The sequence below is a fragment of the Dipteris shenzhenensis genome, chromosome 26 (genome assembly GCF_047967505.1).
Source record: "Dipteris shenzhenensis isolate YYH24624 ecotype China chromosome 26, Dip_SZ_1.0, whole genome shotgun sequence".
NCBI classification, from domain to species: domain Eukaryota; kingdom Viridiplantae; phylum Streptophyta; class Polypodiopsida; order Gleicheniales; family Dipteridaceae; genus Dipteris; species Dipteris shenzhenensis.
In genome coordinates, this window is record NC_141621.1 from 49,890,653 (window position 1) to 49,915,007 (window position 24,355).

The 24,355-nt window shown below is 44.9% G+C and overlaps 1 protein-coding gene across 3 annotated transcripts in view; it reads left to right on the forward strand.

Moving 5' to 3' along the window:
- LOC147885224 (putative folate-biopterin transporter 6) overlaps positions 1–24,355 on the forward strand; it is a 59,114-nt gene that overhangs the window by 11,972 nt on the left and 22,787 nt on the right. For all 3 annotated transcript variants that reach the window (XR_015543593.1, XM_087398039.1, XM_087398040.1), the window contains exon 2: positions 7,493–7,892. Coding sequence is in view for 2 of the 3 variants with exons in the window: in XM_087398039.1 (XP_087254165.1) it covers positions 7,493–7,892 (400 nt within the window). In the remaining variant the exon portion in view is untranslated. The remainder of the gene's footprint in view (positions 1–7,492; positions 7,893–24,355) is intronic.

Below are 24,355 nucleotides of genomic sequence, written 5' to 3' on the forward strand. Positions count from 1 at the left end.
GGGCTCCATGCTTGCCAAGTAAGTTCTAGGCATACCCATCCCCTCTGTGGGCTGTCCAACCATGGCCTGAAAGACTGAACCTCCTCCAAAATACCTTGGGTGCATCATTGAGGGGAGAAAAGTCTGCTGTCCTTGATTAACGGACTGAAAATTGTTGGCCTATTGGGGATCTCCCATCCCAGGGCATCACTGGTGTCTGTCCACCACGGGGTGAATGAAGATGAGTACTGCTCTGCTTGGTCTGCTTAATTTTGGCTGCCTTTTTCCTTCTGGGAGGAGCATTCAAAATTTTAGCCAAGTTCTGAGTTATTTTGTGTGAGGGTGCCCAATGCACTTGCCAACTGCACCTAAGAAAGAGCTTCTGCATCCAACTCTTCAGCCTTATCTGCCTCATCCTACAAAGCCTCAGTGGCATGCTCTAAGGGAACATATTGTTCCTCATAATCCTGCACCCCAACATTCTGCTCTTCTTCTTTGCTTTCTTCATTCAATGCCCTATATTCGAAGTCAATGGACTTTGAGTCCTCCTCCCGATCACTGGGTGTGTTCACAATTGTGGCTAAACTGTGTGGCTGTAATAAAAACACAGCAAAGGCTTTCTGTTTCCAGGACTAGCAGGGCTCACCTCTGTGGGAAGATGGTGATTATCGCAGCAATGGAACCACTGAAACCGGCCTTCAATCAACTAAAGGGCAATAAACTGTAACTATCTTAGCATTCGCACCATTTACAGCCACTTCCATTAGCTAAACATCACTTGGAAACAACTTTGAAAACATTGAAAGTGAGGCTAGAGTGCCCTTGCCTGGATGCAGATTGGCCCTAAATGCTTTGGCGCCCCTTTTGGTATTTATTTAATTCTTCTAACGATGGAAAAATGCTTTTACAACAAGGGCTCTCCCTTGCACTTTGCTTCACTGGCAAATCCAGTGTCTAAGCCAATTCTTGGCTTCAAATTGCATCGAATCCCTAGTGCACACTAGAACCCATATGCCAAGGCAAGGCTAAGGCATTTCACACTGGTTGTGCCCCACTAAAAGTGATAAAGCATCAACACAAGGACCCACTACACCAATGACACACGTTAGCCTTCCTTGGGCCCAACATTTAGACCCCTCTTGTCCTTGCGTTGGCCTAGCACTTGGGCCTAGTGAGTGCACCTAGGGATTTACCCCAGTCCTAGCGACTTCTTGGGAGGCCAGTCCCCCAAGCCAACGTAGTCTCGGTTACAGAATTTCACGTCCCGTGACATATATTCTACACATTCTCCGCGGGAGATATCTGCTGGATGTATAGGCCACTATCCAAGCTGTTAGCCCCTGTTCCGGACAGTCCCTAGGTAGTGAGATGGGATTTTTTATAGGCTGGATTTGGACAGCCAGGTCTTCTCTTTGTATTTAGCATCATCAACCCTAGTTTGACAGCTGATAAATGGAGAGCAGAGTTTTTGAGCTATCGTCAGACTTCAAGGCGTCGGTTGGGATGGACTTTGTTTTAGGCACGAGTAGTTTGAGTAGTTCGTGGATCGAGAGAATGTGCTGTTGCACAACGCTAATAGCGTTGGTTGCCCACCAAAAAGCTTTGATTAAGGCTCATACATACAACCTTGCTATAGTCTTATTGGGAGTTGGTGGGCTGTGTGTGTTGAAGCACTATAGTCTGATGCACAATTCACAATTATCATTCTTGGCAGACCAGCGGCACGCTCACGGGATTTGCCATGTAGGGTAGATTGTGCAACGTGATGGTTTGCAATCATCGCATGGGTGTTTGATTGTTTGCATAGTCCGTCTTAATCATCACGTGGGTGTTTGATTGATCCCCACAGTCCGTTCTTCTTCACTCTGTTGAGGCTGTATTTATTAAGAGTGGGTAGATTCAGTCAACTATGAGGCAATGCAAGGCCCCTAGCTTTGATTTTTGTGCCTTTCATAGCTCTTGACCTATGCAATTATTACGGCATGTAGAGTGTGTGTGGGCACTGGGCAATAGTGGCTAAGGGTGTGTGCAGTGGAAGGTTTGGCCTTCGGAAGCTTGGCTGATTGTGGGGTGGTGTATAGCCCCAAGATTTCACTAAAGAGCTTCAAGGAAGGTCTTAACTTCTAATTTGGTGTGTATGTGCAAATGTGGCACAGCTTGTTGCAGAGGCTTGCATAGGACATTGGAACTTGGAACCCTCAGATGCACACATGCATGAGTTGGTAGGCTAGTAGTGTGTCGTAGATACTTCGAGTGGGATAGCGCTAGAGCCAAGACATGGGTTTGGCAGACTACTACTTTGCAAAGACTTGCTCCAGTGAGCAGACAATAGTAGCTATAGGCCTTTTATTTCTAAAAAGAAGAATGAGCAAGCTGTAAGAGTTGCTGAAGTCGTAAGTATAATTGTCGTATGCTATGAGTTTGTGATGTTGCACATTGCACAACCTAGTGTTAAAGCCATAAAGGCTTTAGAGAAGGACTTCAGCCTTTAAACAAATTGCAATTTGCGACAACAAGGCCTACCAAACATAGAAGACTACAGTCAAATTGTGGCTATAGGGGGCGGCGGAGATTTGCATTACATGCGTGTGATCATGGCAATGGATTTCTGTCAGACGGTGACTCGATGTGGCTTGGAAGCCTAGCTTCATTCCGAAGATGCCTTGGGTCTTGTAACAACCTTGGGCCTTTGATTGGTGCATGTGGAAGATTAGGGACTGAGATTGATTAGGTCTCTTAGTAAAATTTCATGCAAAAAGGGTCAATAAACCCTTTGAAATAGAGAGTAATTTAGCACTCTTCTAAAGGAAAATTTAAGGCCTCCCCAAGGCTCGAAGAACCATTGGCAAGGACATATTCAAAGTGTAAACAACCAAAGAATACTATTGAACCAACCAATGATGTTGGCATGGAGGCTGTTATAGGGATCTCGAAGGTTGTTCATAGGTTCAAGGATGGCCTAAGACCTTCATCATAAGTAACCTTGAAGGTGTGGTCGTCCCTAGGATCCTTTATAAACATAAGAGTAAAGGAAAATGTTATTCCTTTAGATGATCTTTTACATAAAAAAGAAAACATCTTGTAATTTGGGCTTGAGAGTGGGTATGTCTGATGTTTTGTCTATTTTTATTGACTTGTGGAACAGAGTTTGTTTTGTCAAACAGGTGCTAGCTACAAATACTAGACAGTTTGCTATCAGGGAACTATGAGAAAGAAATAAAGAAAGAAAGAAAGTTTATTAAAGTCTTCTAAAGACCGATGGGTCTGTGAGATTGATAGAAAACCTGATACAATGAGCAAAAGGGTGGAGCTACTAAGCGAGCATCCTAACCCATGCTAGAGAAAACTGTGTAGACATAGTCAATGCTATCATCATGCTTATCACCATATTCATAGTCAGCTCTGGCATCATCATCTGTCACAATAGATGAATTTTGATCCAATACAATACAATACAGTGCAGTGCACACATGAAATTTCAAGGTACACCCGATGATGGACTCGGCAGTGTAGGCAAGAAGCCCGTAATAGATCTCTGTCTCTGCTGTCTGGGGCAGTAGTCTGTTGTGCCCTCCTGGCGGCTACTCTACGCTTGACGAGTGCCACAAAAATTCCTGTTGGCCGCACTCTAGGTCTATAATAGATGAGATGTTAGCTAGTGTGATGTGTGCGTCTGTCCTTTTTCAAGTGTGCCATGTCTCAGTCTCGGGGTCTCTGCCTTTCCGGCTATCTGTGATCGGGGGGGCAGCATGCTCTGGCAAGGACTCTGTGATGGACCAGACAAGGCCTCTTGCCCTTGTCTCCGTGATCTGATGAGACACTCTCTATGTCAGATTGCCTTGTGAATGAAAGCGCAAGGCACCTTCGATCTGGGTATGAGAGGAGTCTAGAGAGGCCCTCGAATCCGTCCCTGAAAAGATAGTGGTATCGTCCATAGATCTCATAGTAGACTGGGCAACGAAAGGCAAAATTCTCCTTTGACTCAACCTCATGTCGCTCGCATAACGTGTTGATATGGCTCTCTCTAGGGATCCCCTCTGCTCGTCCGCTCTTTTTTTTTAAAACATAGAGAGCTCGTCCGCTCTTGATATGGAGTCGGTGCGATGACACACGGAACTATCCAATGGCAATCCTAATTGAGTGTGGTAGGTGGATCTGAGTGTACCCGGGGCGGGATAATGAAACCCTCCTCAGAGATGCATAGGCAATGCTTCCGATAGAAATTGAGCTTCATAGGAAGCTCTGTCTGTGCCAACCAGGTCTTGAATGTGTGTAATTGTAAAAGATCCTCTCGGATGATCGGATTGAACTCATTGCCCCAAAACGGGACAAACGGAGCATCAATGCTGTACTGAAAGGGTGGCGGCTTGTCTATATGGAAACCCAGTCTCTCATACCATCTGCATGTGTGTGCGTACGAGCATATCTAGTCACCCTATGCTGCTAATGCCATAGAAGGTGCCAACGCTAACCAAGGTAGCCTGTGTCACCCTGCAATACAGGAGCCATAATCTTGCACGAGGTATAGATAAGTTATAGTCTGGAATGCCACATCTAACTGCAATGGAGATGCCCCGAACTCAGCCTGAATGATCTGATGAGGAGTAGATGGCTTATTGTGGATCATCCGTGATAACAAGAGGACCTATAATCTCTCCACTCGAGTCCACTCTGTATCGGACAGGTCTTGCCCTTAGCAAGTGTTGCCATACATGCTCGTAGGTCGGACAAGGAGAACCTTGGTTCGTGGATCCTGAAAATGTGAGTGACAGCAGTCTCTCTAATTGGGCAAGGGAGGCGTATCCTCTACTCAGGCGGGCATGCATAGCCGGTCTCATCGTGAAGATAGGTCCAGAGAATAGGACCCCCAGGTATGTGTATAACGAGACAATCTCAACTGGTGACCCGTCAAGAGTAAATTGCTCCGTGTGTGCAGCTGCTCTGGAGGTGTTGAAGATCACAACCTTGGTCTTACCGAGGTTGACCTTCAAGTCATGGGACTCATAGAAAGCCAGTAGTGCATCTAGGTGTCGGAGCCCCTCAACGGACGAAGATAAGAGTACCACATCATCAGTGTACAATAAAATCTGGAGCAAGTAACTGGCAAGAGAGCAACCAGCCCCTCCTAGGGTCCTCATAAAAGACTCAAGCTCGTCTATATAAAGGCCAAACAAGGTCAACGAAAGTAGGCAGGCTTGTTTGACCCCAATGGTGCTCATAATCTCATCTACCCATCCACCCCCGTCCGCACTTTGCCGGAGACTCTCTCGTATAGTGCCATAACAGCCCAAACTATCTCTTGGCCATAGTCCAGCTCCTGCAACCGCCTGATGAGACGTGCTCGTGGTATTGTATCAAAGGCTTTGCGAAACTCCACAAAGCAGCAATAAATTCTTTGCCTCCATGCCCTGGCCTCCTCTATGACACTCCTGAGTGTAAGTATGTGGTCCATGGTCCCATGATCATGTCGAAATCCTGCCTGCCCCTTTGCTCTGAGTCCTTGCATCTTTGCATATCGGCTGACCTCCATGTCAAGTGCTGAGGCATATATCTTGGACATGACATGTCCAATCATAATGGTTCTGTAGTTACCTGGACTCATGGGATCCCCTGTCTTGTGAATAGGTGTGATAGTGTTAAGGGTCCATGTGTGTGGGAAACCGAGGCAAACTGCTTCATTAAATAGCTTTGCTAGGATAGGGGCTAGGATATCAATCCCATATGCAACAAACTTGGTGCATAAACCCTCATGATCTTTCGCTCGGCCATTGTGAAGCTTCATAACCGCGTCTTTGACGCCCCCCTTAGTGAATAGAGTGCAAGAGGTCTATCATGGTGTGTGTGAGAGATCAGGAGTGGGCTGATCGGGGATGTCATATAATGTGCGGGCGTAGTTGTGCCAAACCTGAGTATCTGTGAGTGGTGAGGGGGACTGCCGTTCAAGGAACCACCGCCAAAAGCCTTTGGAGTTATTACTAAACAGAATGCTCACTAGTTCCTCCTCGTTTCGGCGAACAAAGTTTTGTTTCTTTCGGCAAACTAGACGGCGATACTCACGTAATGTGTTTGGTTCGCTCTATAGACCATGTTTGGATTCGAATCGGAGTTGTCGGCGAAGAGCCTTACACTCGTCATCACACCAGCTATTGCATGGCACGGACCCTAGAGGTGGTGGATAATTGAAGCATGTGGTGTATGGGAAGGCGTGAAGGGCAGCCTTGTGCAGTGATTGACTAATCAAAGCGGTACGATCCTCTAGAAGAGGTATGTGGTTCAATGTAGGTGAGTACCGTGTAGAGTTGTGCAGAGTATCTTGGTGAGAGGTTGTGATCAAAATGGATGTCGTGATAAGTAGTTTAAGTGGGTGGTGTGGTGGGTTGTGCGACAAGGCGAGGAGTGGTGATACTAAAAAAAAGATATGTATGATCAGCCCTAGGTGGAGGTGGTGAAATAGATAAGTCAGTGATGTGTGATGTGAAGGCAGGGGATCCCAAGATGTAGTCAACCACGCTAGACCCTCCAACCGTGTGGAAAGCACGTGAAGCCACCAAAGGAGGGCCATCGCTCAAGACCATTATAGAGAATGAGATCATGCGCTGCACCTAGATCAAGAAATGCATGTCCATAGGAGGTAATAGGGGCATGCCTATCAGCGGACACTCGTGATATGCCAACATCAGTGAGATCTATGTCGGGAAGTAGAACTGCGTCCTCTTGGAAATCTAGTAGTGGCACCTGACGTGCTCCTATCCTTGCGTTGAAGTCCCCAACTAGAAGAACATCTCCGCAGCTCGAAAAATCCATGATATCCTGGTGGAGAGGTGTGTACGGTGACGTCTCAGCCTCCTCCCATACTGCCTTGGCGAAGTGTGATGTCTTTGGTAGGAAATAGGAGACTGCTATGAAGAGATCTCGACTAGTCGTGCATCGTAAGCGGATCCAAAGGAACCTAGAGTGCAGGTTCCTCCTCTCAACTGAGATCGCCCCAATGAGAGATGATCTATATAGAACTGTCACTCATGAACCACGCACTCTACTTGTCTCCCTCGTCTCCTCCCTGTAGGCTGACTCCCAAGTGTATCCGATGACCATCGGTAAGGGGCACTCTGGGCTCTGATATGTGTTTGTGTAAAAGACTATGTCCCGTCTTGTGTAGGACTCCGAGAAATTCCCCGGCTGTGATCATAGGGTTACATTACAGTTCCAAATGGTGCAGGCGAGAGAATGCCTAGTATGGGAACTAGGAGTTGGGAGTCATCATTCATAAGATCCCAAGGGTATATGAGCATCGTAACTGTGAGCCTCTGTCATCACAATATAAAATCATGCTGTTTTTGTAGCAAAGTATTTATAGGCCAGTAAGATTATGTACGTGTATCATGTCATTTTCTTAGTGATTATTACTGAGTGTAGTACTCATTTTTTGACATAAAAAGATTTGCATGATCACCAGGGCTCAAATTCTTTCCTGAATATGCTTTGTTATTAATGTTGAGTTATGGAAACTTTACAGGATTTCAGAAGGCGAGAATGATCCTTTATGCAAGAATATTTCAGTGCACCTTGAGAAAGAGATCCAGTTACGTACTGTGGACTCTGATTATAGTGCAGAGCTTTCTAATGTTAACAGTATCCAAGAGGATGATCGGCCTCTTGGTTCTATAGTGAGCAAAAACCGGGAAAGTTTAGGGTTTAGCCAAGGCATTGTGAATTTGAAGACCTGGAATATTGCAAGGAAATTCTATCAGTGGCTTAGGACATTGAAAGAGGCTTTTGGAGCCCCTTTTATGGTAGTGGTCATAATAGTATATGGAATAAGCCAGGGATTTGCTGGGACTGTGAGAAGTCTATCAGCGAACTACTACTGGAAGGATGTGCAGAAGCTGCAGCCAGCTTCAACACAGGCATTTCAGGTAAATCTAAAATTTTCCTGACTTTGCAAGTGTGCATCTTTTTGATAAATTGGAAGTTTTGCATTTGCATGCCCTTTTTATCTGTTATGAGATTTGAACATCGTGTGTCCATCAGTTCAAGGTGTGCATACCGATACATTTGCTTCTACTCTTCCTAACTCTAAGAATAAAGTATGAATTACAAATTTCATTTGCAGGAAAAGAATCTTCGACGTTTCTAATGCTAAGAACTAAATGTCAAATTACGTGATTTCATTTGAAGGAAAAGAATGCACCTTTCCATCAGTTGGGAACTAATTTCCATGAAAGAGTCTGTCTTTTAATTTTCTTTTAACATAAGCTTTCTCTTAAGTGTGGCTCCTCTTATGCACTTTCTAAATCTGTAGTCCTGTAGCTAACTTGGAGAAGGAAGAAGTGTTTTCATTGTCATCAGTAGATTGATGCTATGTCCATGTTCCAGGTTATGAATGATGATAATACTCAGGTCCAATTTCTCATTGATGGCTTGATAAGAAACCTTCTGCTTTCAATGTTCAGGGTATTTTATTAGCTGGTTTGTTATTTCTTGGAGAGACTGATTTTTGCTTGAGACCATATCTCCAAGGGGATACCACAATGTGGTTTTATTAGCTTATCAAGACTGTCAAACCATTGAGAGTCAAATTTTCTGCTCTATGTCAACTGTGTCTTACAGCGTTCCACAACTAATAAAATGGGGCAGATAGTCTTATGGTTGAATCAAATTGACTTCAAAGAGACATTTAGATTTTCCCCCCGGATTTAGATTTTCTTACTTTCTTGTTGACCAAAGAACCAAAGAATTACTGTACATGTCTTCTTGAATAAGGAGACCTCTTCTCAGTTTGAAGAGTTGATTACTGATTGAAGTTTTCAAAGCAACATGCTTTATGTCTGTTGTGAAGTTAGCAGTGTTTTAATTCCTATCTCCTCCTTTTGGAAAGTATCTGTCCCATATTTCTCTCAAGAAATGTTAAATTTCTCTAGCTTGAGGAACAACCTTTGCACACCTGGTGACAAGGAAGCACTTGATAATAACTTCTGTTCTTCTTTAAAGCAGAACTGGTTTAATCTAGTGCTAAACAAATTCAGACAAAACTAGCTTAATAGTGGAATGCAGTAGAGCCATCTTGTTTTCCTGCACTCAAAGAACAGTGCTTAGCCACTTAAAGGACTTTAATGGGCACTTCTCTATTGAGGTGTGGTTAAAATTCTTAAAACCTAAAAGGAGAAACATATGCGGTGGCCTAACTTTTCAAATTTAACATACTCTAGGTAACCTAAAGAAAATGTGGTTGCCGATGCATTATCTCGAAGGCTTCAAATTTAATGCAATCTGAACAGCCCATCACAACGAGCTTACAATGATGAAGGAACAATACAAAGATGATCCCGACTTTTCTACTATATGGACCAAATTAAATCAAGGGGGAGGCCATAAAGACTATTATCTTCATGGAGTCATAACAAGATCTGTGTAACAAGAGGTTTAAGGCCAAAAGTAATTGCTGCTACAGTCCTACTTTTGCTGGTCAACAAGTATTATCTCCAACTCTTGGACAGCTTGAGAGGTATTTTTACTGGCTGCAAATGAGAAAAGATGTTTTTCAGTATGTTACTTCATGTTTAACTTATCAAAAGGGTAAATACGATAGACAAAAGCCTCAAGGACTACAGCCAAATCTGTACCCGAAGCACCATGGGAGCATATTGCCATGGATTTCATTACAGGTTTTCCCAAATCTTCTCAAGGACATGATATGACCTGGACTATGGTTGATAGATTCAGCAAGCAAGCTACTTCATTCTTCGTTCCTTGTAAGAAGACTCTTAAGGCAACTGAGATAGCAACACTTGTCATCAAATTTATTTTTGTCCATAATGGCATACCTCAATCTATTGTCTCAGACTGAGACAGTAAATTCACAAGCAATTTTTGGATAGCTTTATTTGATAATTTGGGTACTAAGTTGGAATTTTGATAATCTTATCATCAAAAAACAGATGGACAATACACAGAAGGGAGGTAGGGCCAACAAGTAGTTCTTCTCTACTCTTGGCCCCAGACATAGTAGGGAGAGCGCCTCACAGCTTGTTGACTCGGGCGGAGTTCTTCAGATACATCCAGAGGCCATCTGGCTCCCTTCTTACAACAAATCCAGACACTTAGGCCACAGATGATGCTAGAGTGGTTATTTGGCAACACTTACCTGGGTTGGTGACAGGGGATATGACTGTTTCACTTGATGCACGCTTCACCAATGTAGAGTTCAGGACTGCTCTCTCTGCCCTTCACAAGGGCAAGTGTCCTGGTTCAGATGGACTTACCCCCTTATTTTTTATTGCTTTTTGGGATTAGATTGGGGATCATATTACCTCAGTCCTGCAGGGTGTATGGGACTCAGGTGAGATGCCAGACTCACTTACGGAGGGCCTCATTTATTTGATTTCGAAAGGGGGTTGCATGAATTTAGTGTCTCAGTGGAGACCGATTACCTTGTTGGGTACCTTGTACAAATTCCTAGCTAAAGTTATCAGCCATCGTCTGCAGCCCTTTCTACCAGATCTTATTCATGATACACAGAGGGGTTTTGTGCATGGCAGGAGCATCTTTGATAACATCTTCTCATTTTGGGAGGCTTCAAAGTGGGCCATGCATAATGGCCACAGGATGGCCGTTCCACTCTTGGACTTTAAGAAAGCTTATGACAGGGTAGACTAGGGCTTTCTGGATCTACAGATCAGTCCATAGCCAGGTTCTTATTGGTGGAGTCAGGGGAGACAGGTTTGAGATTACCAGATCAGTCCGTCAGGGTTGCCCCCCTAGTCTCCTTTTTATTCCTTTTTGTGGTTGAGGCTATGAGCTCAAGTTGGAATCGTAGGGCTCATGCTTCCTTTGAGGCAGGAGGATGAGCTCTTAGACAGTGAGTTGACGGATGACATGGTAGTATTTTTGGATGCCAATCCATAGACACTGAACTCATTTAGGACAGCATTGGATTTGTTTTGCATTGCGGCAGGTGCACACATTAATTGGGACAAATCCAATGGCTTTTGGATCAGTGATGAGGACACTCCAGTCTGGGGGATTGACATAGGGTTCACTTGGATTCAGAGGGGAGTCTCCGTCAGATATTTGGGATGCCAGGTTGAGTTGGGCATCTCTCTGGCACAGTAGTTCGCTCTCGTGTTGGAGAATATCAGGAGGAAACTCATCTTTTGGAGTTCAGCTAGACTTGACCTTGCATCCAGAGTTGTGGTTGTGAACCAGGTATTGTTGGCCCCACTGCTTGGTTTGTTTGCTCATGTTGGTGCAGATCTAGAGACTGTATGGCTCAGCTCATGAGACCTATCAAGAACTTCCTATGGAGCGGTTTAGATGGCACCTCAGATGTTGTAGTCAGGGTAGCTTGGGAGATCCTCATTCTTCCCACAGAAGAAGGGGGTCTCTATTATTGACCCGAGCTTGCAGTGTATGGCCTTGCTCTGCAAGTTTGTACTACGTGGATTGATGCCTAGACAGGAGTCCTAGAAGGATTTTTTTCTCACGCAGCATTGAGTCTTGCACCCCTTCTCATGGGGGAGATTGGTTGGATAGCAGCAGATGGATCTTTACTTCAGCCCATCTCAATCCCCTAATTCCCCTCTCATGGCTGCTATTTTGAAAGCTTGGGGTTGCTTCAGGAACACACTTCGCAGAGTTCCACCCACTTCTCGTGAAGAGATTCAAAGGCAGCCAATCATGTGGAATGCCTCGATTTTGGATCATCATGGCAGGCCACTCGGAGTGTCACATTATATGCAGTGGTCTAGATGGGAGAGGGGACCTGCCTCTACTGTAGGCGCTTGACAGGCCTTTATGAGACTTCCAGAGGATCAAAGACTTTTAGCAGTTGATGACATGCCGCTTACAGAGTCCACTTGGTGGGGAGTGTTCTCAGGGACGGGCATTCTGTTACAGGTCATTGCATCGCAAGATGCACATGAGGATACCCTTGTCTTTGATGTTCAATCGGGAGGCAGACTTATGAGATCTTCTGATGATATTCTGTTGGAAGTTGCATTTCAGCCTGTCAGGATTGCAGGATTCATGGAGTGGGGCAGGGATTCACAGTGGTATCTTGACCCTGATCCTATTTCCTTGCGCTGGGGTCTTGGAGACTTTGGCTGTATGGTGGTTCCCCTATTAGGTTCTTGCAATGGGACCTAGGGGACTAGGAATGGATTGATGAGGGGCACCGAGAGAAGAGCTTTCCCTTCTTTCGCTATATAGTTAGAAATGCCCGAAGATTTCAGCTCAGCAGTAGAGGTTGGAGGCCCTCCAGAGCGCCACATTGGGATAGTTTTCAGATTTTCGCAGCTGTGCGGAAGAACTTTTGGCGTAGGCTCTGGAAATTCCTCAGGAATAGAAAGATCACTCTTTTGATTTGGCTTTCTATTCATGGAGGGATTGCAGTGAACCTATGGAGATCCAGGTTCGGGCTGACCCTACTTGTCCTCGTTGTCACATGACAGTTGAGTCAGTACAACATTGCCTTTGGGAGTGCAGATTGGCGAGGACGATTTGGAAAGGTGTTGCTAGGATTTTCAGCATCTTTCATACAACATCTTTCTATATGACGTGGGGTTCAGTGGCTTGGTTATCTCTTACTGGCCCACATGTGTTTTTCGAGGGACATGATCCAGATCCAGCTTTCATTGTACGACAACATTCAGTAGAGTCTTGTTCCCTCCAGGATGTTCCCCTCACTCCTTTCAGAGCTGCTCATTCCTCAGTAGACACGTCTTGGGAGATTTTGGCTAGCATTCAGCATGGCATATTTGGAGAGCTAGGTGTACAAAGGCGATGAAGGGTATCTAGGTTAACCCTTCCCAGACTATGGCCAGTATTTGGACTGACATAGTACACACTCTGATGGCCATTTGGGCGAGCATGCAGGGATCCTCTAGAGCAGCCACTGCCAGGAGAGTTACTTTTTTCAGAGTTTGGAGGGGATCTCCTTTCTTCTCTGAGTTTCCTTAAAGGTTGAGATGGCATTTTCAGCCTCCGCCTTGGTTCTTTATTAGCTCACTTTGAGCTGTTTTTATCTCATGCATTGCATGATGTACTCCCGCATTTGAGCTTGCTCTCGCGGTTTTCATTCATACTTAATGAAGTAATTTTCTTGAAAAAAAAAAAACAGATGGACAAAGTGAGGTTATAAACTGGTATGAGTCAATTAAGTTTTGGGATTAGTTAGGGTTCTAGGTCTTAGATAAATGAATGTTGTGTATGGGTAAAGTGGTTTAAAATAAAGTTAAATTATTAAATTATTAAAACTTGCTTTTATCTGTTTTTCCTGAAAAGGGTGCCTGGCTTTTCTGCTTTTAGCTTCTCCCTCAAGCTTTCTTATTTTAAGAAAAGCCCTATTTCTCCTATAAATTAAGGGCCAGCCTTCTTTTGGTATTCATTCCTAGCTCTTGAGGCCCCTAACCTAGCTCTCGCCTATCTTCCAACCAGCATGTATCTTTGCTGCCCAGAGAATCAGCCTCTACTAGCGAATCAGCTTGCTGCCCAGCGAATGCAGCCTTCTTATCGCCTATCCTGCTTTCTCTTGTCGCCCTCTGGAGAATGTGTGGTATTATAGGGCCTTAAATAAAATAACGATAAAAAATCGTTTTCCAATTCCAAGGATAGATGAGATCTTGAATAGCTTAAAAGGAGCAAAGATATTTAGCAGGATCTTTTGTAAGAGTGGATACCATCAGGTACGCATTGCTCCACAGGTTGTTCATAAGATAGCATTCAAAACAGCTCAAAGGCTTTATAAATACCTGGTAGTTCCTTTTGGATTAAGTAATGCTCCACGTATATTGAATCGTACGATGAATCGGGCAAAGATATAAAGCATTTGTTGGAATATTCTTGATGATATTCTCGTATTCAATAAAGATGAGAAGGAGCATAGGGAGCATCTAAAAATTGTATTTGCACTTCTAATTTGTTAGGGATGGTTTAGAGACTGATTTGCTGGATGACGGAGCAGGAACAACAGCGCAGCAGGTAGGCGACCTTCTCAGGGCAGATTCACGATTGAAAGAACCTTCTACCTAAAGAGACAAAAGCATTGGAGAATAGAAAGGTGAATTGCTAGGCCTGATCAAACCATGGTCTGTAATTCCCAAATCAGACGATTGTCTGTAATTCCTAAACCTATCTCTGAATTTCTTTTTGTTGGGTCTTACTCACCCTATATGGCGATCTGAGACAGAGCCACAACAAAGTTTTCACCTGTTAGGATTAGTACATAGACGAAGACCCTAAAGATATTCTTCAATCATTTATAAATTATACCCTAGCTATTTGTAGATCAGAGGAGAGAACTTAGGATTGAAATTTGAAAGCTGTCTAAGGTACTAAAAAAACAAAATGCAATCAGGAAAAAAAAGAGACGTAATTTTGCGTGACAAGCTTACCCTCCATCGTTGAGATTCGGTGCAGCAAAGAAGGCAGCCGAGAAGGCCAAGAAAGTGGTCAATTAGTGGCAATTAGATTTGCAGCAGCATGGCGACCAATAGGCGGCTGTTATGGACTGGTTTAGAGACTGATTGGCTGAATGACAGAGCTGGAACAGAAGCGCAACAGGTAGGTGACCTTCTAAGGGCAGATTACAAGATGGAGCAGGATAGGCCATAGGAAGGCTCATTCACTGGCAGAGGCTGATTCACTGGCAGAGGCTGATTCATTGGGCAGCAGGATGATTTGCTAGCAGAGGCTGATTCGCTGGGCAGAAAGTATAGGGGCTGGTTGGTAGAGAGCCGAGAGCTAGGTTAGGGGGCCTCAGCAGCTCAAGCTAGGAATGAATTCCAGAAGAAGGCTGGCCCTTAATTTATCTGAGAGCTAGGGGAAAGGCTAGGGCTAGAGGTAGAATGGATTTTCTAAAAATAAGAAAGCTTCAGGGAGAAGCTAAAAGCAAAAAAGCTAGGCATCTTTTTTGGGAAAAGCATAAAAATGCAGCTTTTAATAACTTAATAATTTAACTTTATTCTAAACCACTCTATCCATACACAACATTAATTTATCTATGGCCTAGGACCCTAACTAATGCCAAACTCATAACTAGTCATAGACAACTCCGACTTCCCTCAAATAGAAACCATTCTTTAGATCTTGCAGAGCTCTACGATCTAGCACTCAAGACTTTGGTTTTGAAGATCACTTCGACCTCACAAAAGCTATGTGATCTTGATCTATCCAAGCATCATAACTTAACACACCAAGACTTACCCCTAAGCCCATTGAGGGTGTTAGGAAAAGAACTATGGGTATGGAAAGCCCTTGTGGATGTGCGAAGCGTCATTAGTCTCGTATGGCATGTTGATAAATTAATATCAGGTGCGTATGGCATGTTGATAAATTAATATCAGATGGAGGGTGATCCGGTAGGAGAGTCATTCAACTCGCAACTTCATGTACGTGAAGTCCATCCCGTGCACTAACTTCTGACATCCTGGATGTGACTATCATGGATACTGGAGATCCATTGCCATATCGAAGCTGGTGCATAGTACCGTATTGAAGACACCAACAATAAACCATGCTGAAGATGGTAGAAAGTCACTCTGAAGATGAATGGTCACACTGAAGGTGATAATAGTAGGCCATGTTGAAGACAAAGTCATGCTAAAGGTGAATGGGCACTCTGAAGTTGACTAGCGACACTGAAAGTGACCTGAGCTACACTGAAGATAGCATGAATGGTGATCAGCCATGAAAGAGTACTTTGAAGCATGTGCACATGGTAGCAAAAAATGCCCGGCCGGGATGTGGATCTTGCAGCCAGAACCTGCATACAATAGTAATACACATGTGTGATTAGTAAGTATGAGATTCCAATAAAATAAAAAGGGAATAGTAATAATGTTCCAAAAAATATGGTAGTTACAAGCAATGCTAAAGATGGTGATTATGGGAAATTAAAACAAAACAAACTCAATTGTTAGAAATAAACTAGCTTGTTTTCGGAGAACCTGACTTCACTCCCTAGGGCATCTTTGGAATAGGGGCTAACAAACGAGGTCACAGACTATACATCCAACGAATCTATCTCACTACGAGGACATTAAAAATGCAAGCAAGCCAAATCCTACAGAAACGCTGCCGTGGTGGCTCTAGCTCTTGTAGTCTCAATTGAGCTCCTAGATGGTGCGTAGGATGAAAATAATAACCGGCCAGATGGCAACAAGAGTGGTTGCCGGGGAAACCTGATGGCTTCCCATAACGAGACTGCAGTGGGCAATCTTGATGTTCTAAGCAGTTGGACATTGTCTTTCATATACTATCCTTTGGTGAAGGTGTAGAGCGCACGCGGGAAGGAGGCGTTGCATCATATGCCTCAATCCTGCCTCGATCCCTATATAAGCCACGCAACCATCCCCCATGTAAAGTCCCGTTGCATCTGCTGCGTACTGACCACAAGCTTGAGAGCTCTTAATTAGATCCTCTGTGTTGCTGGGCATCCTTATGGACAATGAGGGTTGTCTCAAACACCTGTTTGCATAGTAGTGGCAGCTACCATCTGCCAACCATCCAGAAGAAATATGAAATCTTTCGTGGTCTAAGACCAGTCCAGAGACGTGACCACAAGCGAGAGATGAGCTACTACCAAATGGTGCTTCCTCAAGGAGGTCCATGCTGTTGCCTCTAATTGAAGATGTTGGCCAATGTGGGTCATGTATGAGAAGAAGGGCACCTCTTCAACCCTATTTGAGTGCCCTACTTGAGCGGGCCAAAACCACACATCTAGGTCCCGCCAAATCTTTCAAAGATGCCGGTCCTCCCATAACCAAAGTTGCCACCGTGCACCCTCTTGTCATGCTGAGACCGGAACAGGATCAATAGTCCACTCCTTTCCCAAATGGCCACAACCTTGACCCTCTATCCCTCTAGCAAGCCCAAAACCTTGTCATATTGGAGGTCTCCCACCGTCTTGGGCTGAGGAAGCCCCTAGGCCCCACTATGAGAAGTCGAGGAGTTATGAAACCCCTCCCACCATGGATTAGGGATCGCCAGTCCTATCTCTGTCACCCGTATATTTGCCCCTCTCAAATGCAAGAGTGCGTGTACGCGTGCCGCTTCCTCCAAGGCAAGCCGTCTCCAAGTCCCAAATGACTTGGTTTGGCCACTCTCCCACTGTGCCCAGCTGATGTGTGTCCGTTGCCCCAGCATGAGACCCTGATTGCGAACCTCCGGATCCCTGATGAGCGGCTACCGCTAAAACTTCTCGGGGCATGTGGGGCGGGTCTGAATAAGTCCCCCGGACAAGTGCTGATTGGACACATGTCTAGAAGACAAGCTCGAAGTTCTCATCTTCGATTTAAAAATTTGATTTGTATTTTGAAGGTGAAATTATATAGAGTACGTGTCCGAGAGCATACGGCATAAGCAAGATGAAAACTTATGTGATTACGCGATGCATGTATACTGTATCGAAACTATAGGCATACAAGAAGAAGACGGAAATTGAGCGACATTCTATTCAAATCTAAGGTATTCAATATAGAATGAGCTAGGTATTCTTGATCCCAAAGGGCTGGAGGGGACTGTTGATGGCCTTGATGATTGGTCAACGAGATACTTTCTGTGCAAAAGAGAATTGTTACCAGCAAAGAATAATCTTGGTTTTAACAAAGATGCTCTATTTAAGAAGAAATGGGAGAATACAGGATTGGAAAGAAGCTTACACAAGAGCACGGGCAGCTCTATTTGAAGGAATGATGATGCTTTAATTGTGGTTCTGAGGACATACTTCTTTGGGTAAATCTTGCTACAGCATAGAATGAGGAACTGAAGGACCCAAAGGTAAACAACAGAAATTGCCTCAAAAATAGCGGTGAGCAAAACCCATAAGAGCAAGCTCAAGGCAGAAATACATCATGCAAGCATGAAAAGAACACCCTAGAAGGGCCAAGAAAAAGCTCCTCAGAGCGAACCAGAAATAAACCAAGGCTGAGGTTGAAAGTGCCATCTGAGCCCTACTGTGGTCTCTAAGAGTTTTAATTAAACAAATCCCAAGAACATGCTTCCATATGAGCATGGCTCTGATGCTGCACTTGCCCATCACTATCCCAAAAGCTTCTCAAATGAACAATTTTTGAATTACCTTGAAGGATTCCAGAGTTTACAGCCCCTTCGACGATTACTACTTTTCTCTGAGTTGCCCCACTACTCTTTATACAACATGGCATCCACATCTGGCACACATTCTAAAGGATCTGTTGGGGGTAAAGGCACATTGCCAACCCTTAATTAAAGAATCAAAGATAGGACACCTATGACTGTCTTAAGACAGTCATAGGGTAAACCTAATCCTAATAAAACATAAGTGAGTTTGTGGTGTGGCTCACACTATCACTTCACACCCGCACTAGAGTGTCACTCTCTTACTCTCTCACTCTCCTGCTCCCTTCCACTTCTCTTCCCCCTCTCAACTGGTATCAGAGCCTCCTCTCCCAAGCCTCCTCTCCCAAGCCTCTCTTCTGTACGGACGTACGGCCAGATCCGTACGGCCGTACGTCGTCTGTACAACTGTACGGACGGACTGCGACGTACAGTGCGCAGGCGGCGGCAAACAGGTCGACAGCGCGGGCGCGGGTCAGATCGACGTCACGGGCGTGGTCACGGCGGTGGTCACTGGTCGCGGGTATCCGTGCACAGGAGCTGCTAGCTGCAGCTCGAGGCGCCGCATCCAGCTAGCAGTCAGCAGCTGCATAGCAGCTGCTACTAGCTGCTAAGCCTTTCGAGGCATTGTGAGGGCGTAGGACGGCGCATTTCGCAGCCTAGGGCGGCGCATTTCGTGGTCATCTTCAGGGCGGCGGCACAGGCGGCGCATTTTGCAGCTTCATAGCAGAGCTGCATCAGCAGGCAGCTGCACAGCAGCTGCTTCGAGGCAGTCGTACGGATTGTCCGTACAGTCGTACGGACTGCCGTACAACTGTACGGACGCCTCATCTGCAGGGACAAAAGTACAGCAAATTTTTTTTTGGGGGGGAAGCGTGCTGCTGCGAGGACAGAAGTACAGCAGGAGCTTCTATGCATTTACTGAGTGCAATTCTCAGTTTTGGGTGACCTTATCAAAGGGCTTTTGCCTGGATGTGTTTGCAGTATATGCCTTGAGGCAGTGTATAGCCAGGGAGCACACATTTGCTTTATTTCCGCAGTGCATTTGGTGCCATTTGTTGCAGGTCACATTCTTTGTACGCACTTTGAAAATCTCAGTTGAGCCACGCTTGGTCAGGGCGCATCGAGTTTACTCGGTCCCTAACTGCCCATCGTTGACAGTGCTCAAAAGATTTTCTTCTTGGTGTCTGTACGTTGTGATTTGTGTTGTTACTGAGTACACAGGGGCAGTCTATGCATTGCACATTGTCAGGTACAAGTGTCAGAGAGATTTCATATTGCATGCTACCTCAGTGTTGAGGTGTTCTCCACTTGATTCAGGTGTCAGATCAAGGGGCTTTTGCCCAGACTTTGTTTGATAGCACTTGGGTTACCGACAGAGATCTTCAGATGCATTTTCTCCCCTTGGTCTAAGGGTGATTGCTTGGGATTTATCCCATTTACTGTTGCAGGTTTTGTGACAGGCTGAAGGGTCATTTACTGTTTTTGGGGTGTTTGTCAAGTGGTTTCTGCAATTTAACTCAGTGACATACCTCATCTGAGGTGGGAGAAGTGATCAGTACAGTCAGTACAGCAGTGTTTACAGCAGTGTTGGTGGTTTTGTCAGATGATTGTGCACTGTTAAGCACTTGTTGAGCAGCAGCAGCAGTCTGAAATTACTGTTTTTTATGCCTCTCTGAGCTCAGAACAGTTTGTCAGAAGGTACAGTAGTTGCAGGGACATTTACTGTTTTGCTGCAGATTTTACTGACAGTTAAAAACAGCACCATTGAGAGTGCTTCTGGCTCTAGAATAGAGCAGGCCTTTTTCTGAGAAATCAGAACCTTTATTCAGCCTCTTTTACTTCCAGGGAGTCAGGTACTTTCCTCATCTGATATGGCATCAGGAGGAGGTGATTCTTCAATTCTGAACATAAAGAAACTGGAAGGAGCACATAACTATGCATTATGGGCAGAACAGTGCTTGAATGTACTTCTGTTAAAGAAGATTGCTAAGCCCATAAGGGTGAAGGGTGTCAAGCCATCTGATATGGCAGCTGATGACTGGGAAGAGCTTGATTTGTCCGCGAGGGCAGCAATCATGCTCACTATTTCAGACACTCTTGTGTTCAATGTACAGGCTGAAAAGACCTCTTATGGTCTATGGCAAAGACTAGAAGAATTATATGCCCAAAAGAGCTCAGCCAGTAAGGTTTATTGGCTGAAGAAGCTGGTTGATCTTCGCATGAAGGAAGGTACAGCTATGACCTCACACTTGAGTGAGTTCAATGCTATCTTTACACAGCTGATTGCACAGGGGTTGAACCTTGATGAGGAGTTCAAGGCTACTTTCTTGCTGTGTACCCTCCCCGAGAGTTGGGACACTTTCAAGACCACCCTGTCAAACTCGAATGCCACTCTTATTTATGCTGATGTAGAGAGCTCTCTCCTTATGGAGGAGATGAGCAGGAAGAATAATGCGGGCAGCAAGTCTTCAAATGCTTTGCAGGTACAGGACAGAGGTAGGACTCAGCAGAAGGGGAGATCTGCTAGTAAGTCCAAATCCCGCAGTCAGTCCCGTGGCAAAAAGGACATTGAATGCTTTTATTGTGGCAAGAAGGGACATGTGAAGTCGAAGTGCTTCAAGTTCATACGGGATCAGAAAGCCAAGAAGGCTGAAACAAAGGATGCAGGAAATGCAAGCAAAGGCAAAGGCAAGGCCAAGGCAGATGACTTGGATGCAGTGAATGTTGCAGCAGAGGACAGTGACAGTGACATACATTTCAGGTGCCTCTTTTCATGTTAGTCCTCATAGGGAGTGGTTTACTTCCTACACAGGTACTCATGGAGTTGTTCATCTTGGGAACAACTATGCATGTCAGATTGCAGGGATTGGCAGTATACAGATAGTACTTCCTGATGGACAGTCATTTATGCTTGATGGTGTTCGCCATGTGCCGCAAATCAAGAAAAATCTGATTAGCACTGGCTTATTAGATGACAGTGGTTACCACACCACATTTGGGGATTCCAAATGGGTGATTACTGATGGCCAGACTGTAGTGGCTGAGGGTTTTAAGAGTGATACCTTGTACCCTCTTTATGTTTCCAGTGTTGGTAATCATGTTGTTGCCATAACCGAGCTGCCAAAGGTTTCATTGTGGCATAGCCGGCTGGGACACATGTCTGTTAAAGGAATGCAAGAACTGTCACGTTTGGGTTACCTGCCGCCTCTCTCTTTTTCAGATTTGCCTACTTGTGATCATTGTATTTTTGGCAAGCATTCTGTGACTCCTCATAAGAGGAGATCTCCCCAGAATAGAGCACCACTTGATCTAGTGCACACTGATTTGTGTGAGATGCCACAGTTATCACTAGGGGGTGCAAAATATTTTATTACTTTCATTGATGATGCCACACGTAAGGTGTGGGTCTATTTCTTGAAGCATAAGGGAGATGCCTTAGATGCTTTCAAGAGGTTTGTCGCTCAGGTTGAGAATCGGACAGGTCGTAGGCTGAAATGCCTTAGATCCGATAATGGGGGTGAGTATGTGTCACATGCTTTTGTGCAGTTTTGCCAAGCTAAGGGCATCAAACAGGAACTCACAGCCCCTCATAATGCATCTCAAAATGGTGCAAGTGAGCGGATGAATCGAACTATTCAGGAGAAGGTTCGATGTATGTTGTCTTATGCTGCATTACCCCATGGCTTTTGGGCAGAAGCCGTGCAAACAGCAGTTCACATTATTAACAGGTCGCCAAATAAGGCTTTGGAGTTGAAAGTGCCAGAGGAGGTGTGGTCTGGCAAGCCTCCCTCATATAAGCACTTACGTGTATTTGGCTGCGAGTGCTTTGCTCATGTACGCAAAGATCTACGCACCAAACTGGATCCAAAGTCTATCAGATGCATCTTTATGGGTTATGGTGACGAAGGTGAAATGGGGTGTAGGTTATGGGATCCCGTTAAACGGAAGATTATACGCAGCAATGATGTCATCTTTAAAGAAGATAGTGTACACAAGGAACCCGTGCAACCTGTGGAATACAGGAGGGTTATTTATGATGATGTTGGACAGCAAAGAATGCCTATTTATATGCAGCAGCAGCCTGCTGCAGATCACCCTGTTCAAGAGGGTATACAGGCTGAAAATCAGCCAGATAATTTTGCCAATGATGCACCACTGGATGTGCCAACAGATGGGGCTGTAGAACAGCCAGATATGGTGGTACAGCCACCCGTCATGCATGAAGAACAGGCTGAACAGCAGCCTAATCCGGAACATTTTGTGAGGAGGAGCACCCGTGCACAACGGCCTCCTGCCAGGTTTGTTCCAGGAGCCAATAATGTGGCTGATTTTATCATGCTGACTGATTGTGGTGAGCCTTCCAGCTTCAAGGAAGCTATGGGAAGAACAGAGAAAAAGAAGTGGGAGAAAGCCATGCAGTCAGAAATGGACTCCCTACTTCAGAATGATACATGGGACTTGGTGCAGCTACCTGCAGGCAGAAAGGTTTTGCCATGCAAGTGGGTTTACAAAGTCAAAGTGGATTCAAATGCTTTACCTCGGTATAGTCAAGATGACTACTTTGAGAGCAGTGTTAGCTCTTGTTGCTCATGATGACATGGATTTATGTCAGATGGATGTGAAGACAGCTTTTCTTCACGGAGATCTTCATGATGAGATCTATATGAGTCAGCCAGAGGGATATGCTGTTAAAGGGAAAGAACAGCTTGTGTGTAAGCTCAAGAGGAGCTTGTATGGACTCAAGCAGGCGCCAAGGGAATGGTACAAGAAGTTTGATGCCTTCATGCAGTCCCAAGGGTATCATCGGTGTGAGACCGATCATTGCTTGTACACCAAACGGGCAAAGGATGGCAGTTTGATGCTACTCATTCTATATGTGGATGACATGCTTATTGCCAGTAAATCTCAGCATGAGATTAGTGCTTTGAAGAAACAACTGCATAAGTCTTTTGACATGAAAGACTTGGGTGATGCAAATCATATTCTTGGCATGCGTATTACTCGTGACAGGTCCAAGGGACTTTTGTTTCTGTCACAGAAAGAGTATATTGACAAAGTACTGCAGAGGTTTAAAATGGAGGGGGGGAAGTCCATTAGTACCCCGTTGCCTCCACATTTAAAACTCAGCAGTAAGGACAGCCCCAGATCAGATGATGATAAGGCTGAAATGGCCAAGGTTCCGTATGCATCTGCAGTTGGATCTTTGATGTATGCCATGGTTGCCACTCGTCCGGATATTGCTTTTGCGGTGGGAGTCATCAGCAGGTATATGGCAAATCTAGGCAAGCGGCATTGGGAAGCAGTGAAAGGTGTCTTGAGGTATCTCAAAGGTACCAAAGACTTGTGCATATGCTATGGTAGGCAGGATGCATTGGTGCATGGTTTTACAGATTCAGACTATGCAGGGAATGCAGATAACCGGAAGTCTACTACCGGTTATATTTTCACATTTGCAGGAGGTGCTATATCATGGGTGTCTCGGTTGCAGAAATGCGTTGCACTGTCAACCACAGAAGCTGAATATGTTGCAGCCACTGAGGCTTGCAAGGAAGCAATATGGCTTACTCGGCTGGTGGGAGATTTGGGCATTACAGGAGATATGCCAGTTTTGCATTGTGATAGTCAGAGTGCTATCATGTTGGCAAAGAATCCGGTCTTTCATCAGAAGACCAAGCACATAGAAGTGAAATATCATTTCATCAGGGAGGTACTGGAAGACAAGCGACTTGAGCTTGTGAAAGTGCATACTGATGATAATCCTGCAGATTTGCTCACTAAGAGCTTGCCTACAGAGCGGTTTGCACATTGCCGCCACATCATGGGATTAGGATGAGACCATTCTTACTTTATGGTCTTGTATACAGTAACTGTATATTGCTGTAATTTTTATTCTTTTCTCCCCTTTAGGCACATTGGCCTTTAGGTGGGAGGTTGTTGGGGGTAAAGGCACATTGCCAACCCTTAATTAAAGAATTAAAGATAGGACACCTATGACTGTCTTAAGACAGTCATAGGGTAAACCTAATCCTAATAAAACATAAGTGAGTTTGTGGTGTGGCTCACACTATCACTTCACACCTGCACTAGAGTGTCACTCTCTTACTCTCTCACTCTCCTGCTCCCTTCCACTTCTCTTCCCCCTCTCAGGATCCATCCTTACAAGCAACACTGATGAGCAAAAAGGTGACCTACTTGGCTTAATCAATCCCTTTTCCAACAATTCTTGGACCTGCTGAAATGTCTCATCCCGTTGGGTTTGACTCACTCAAGAGGCTGGGGGATT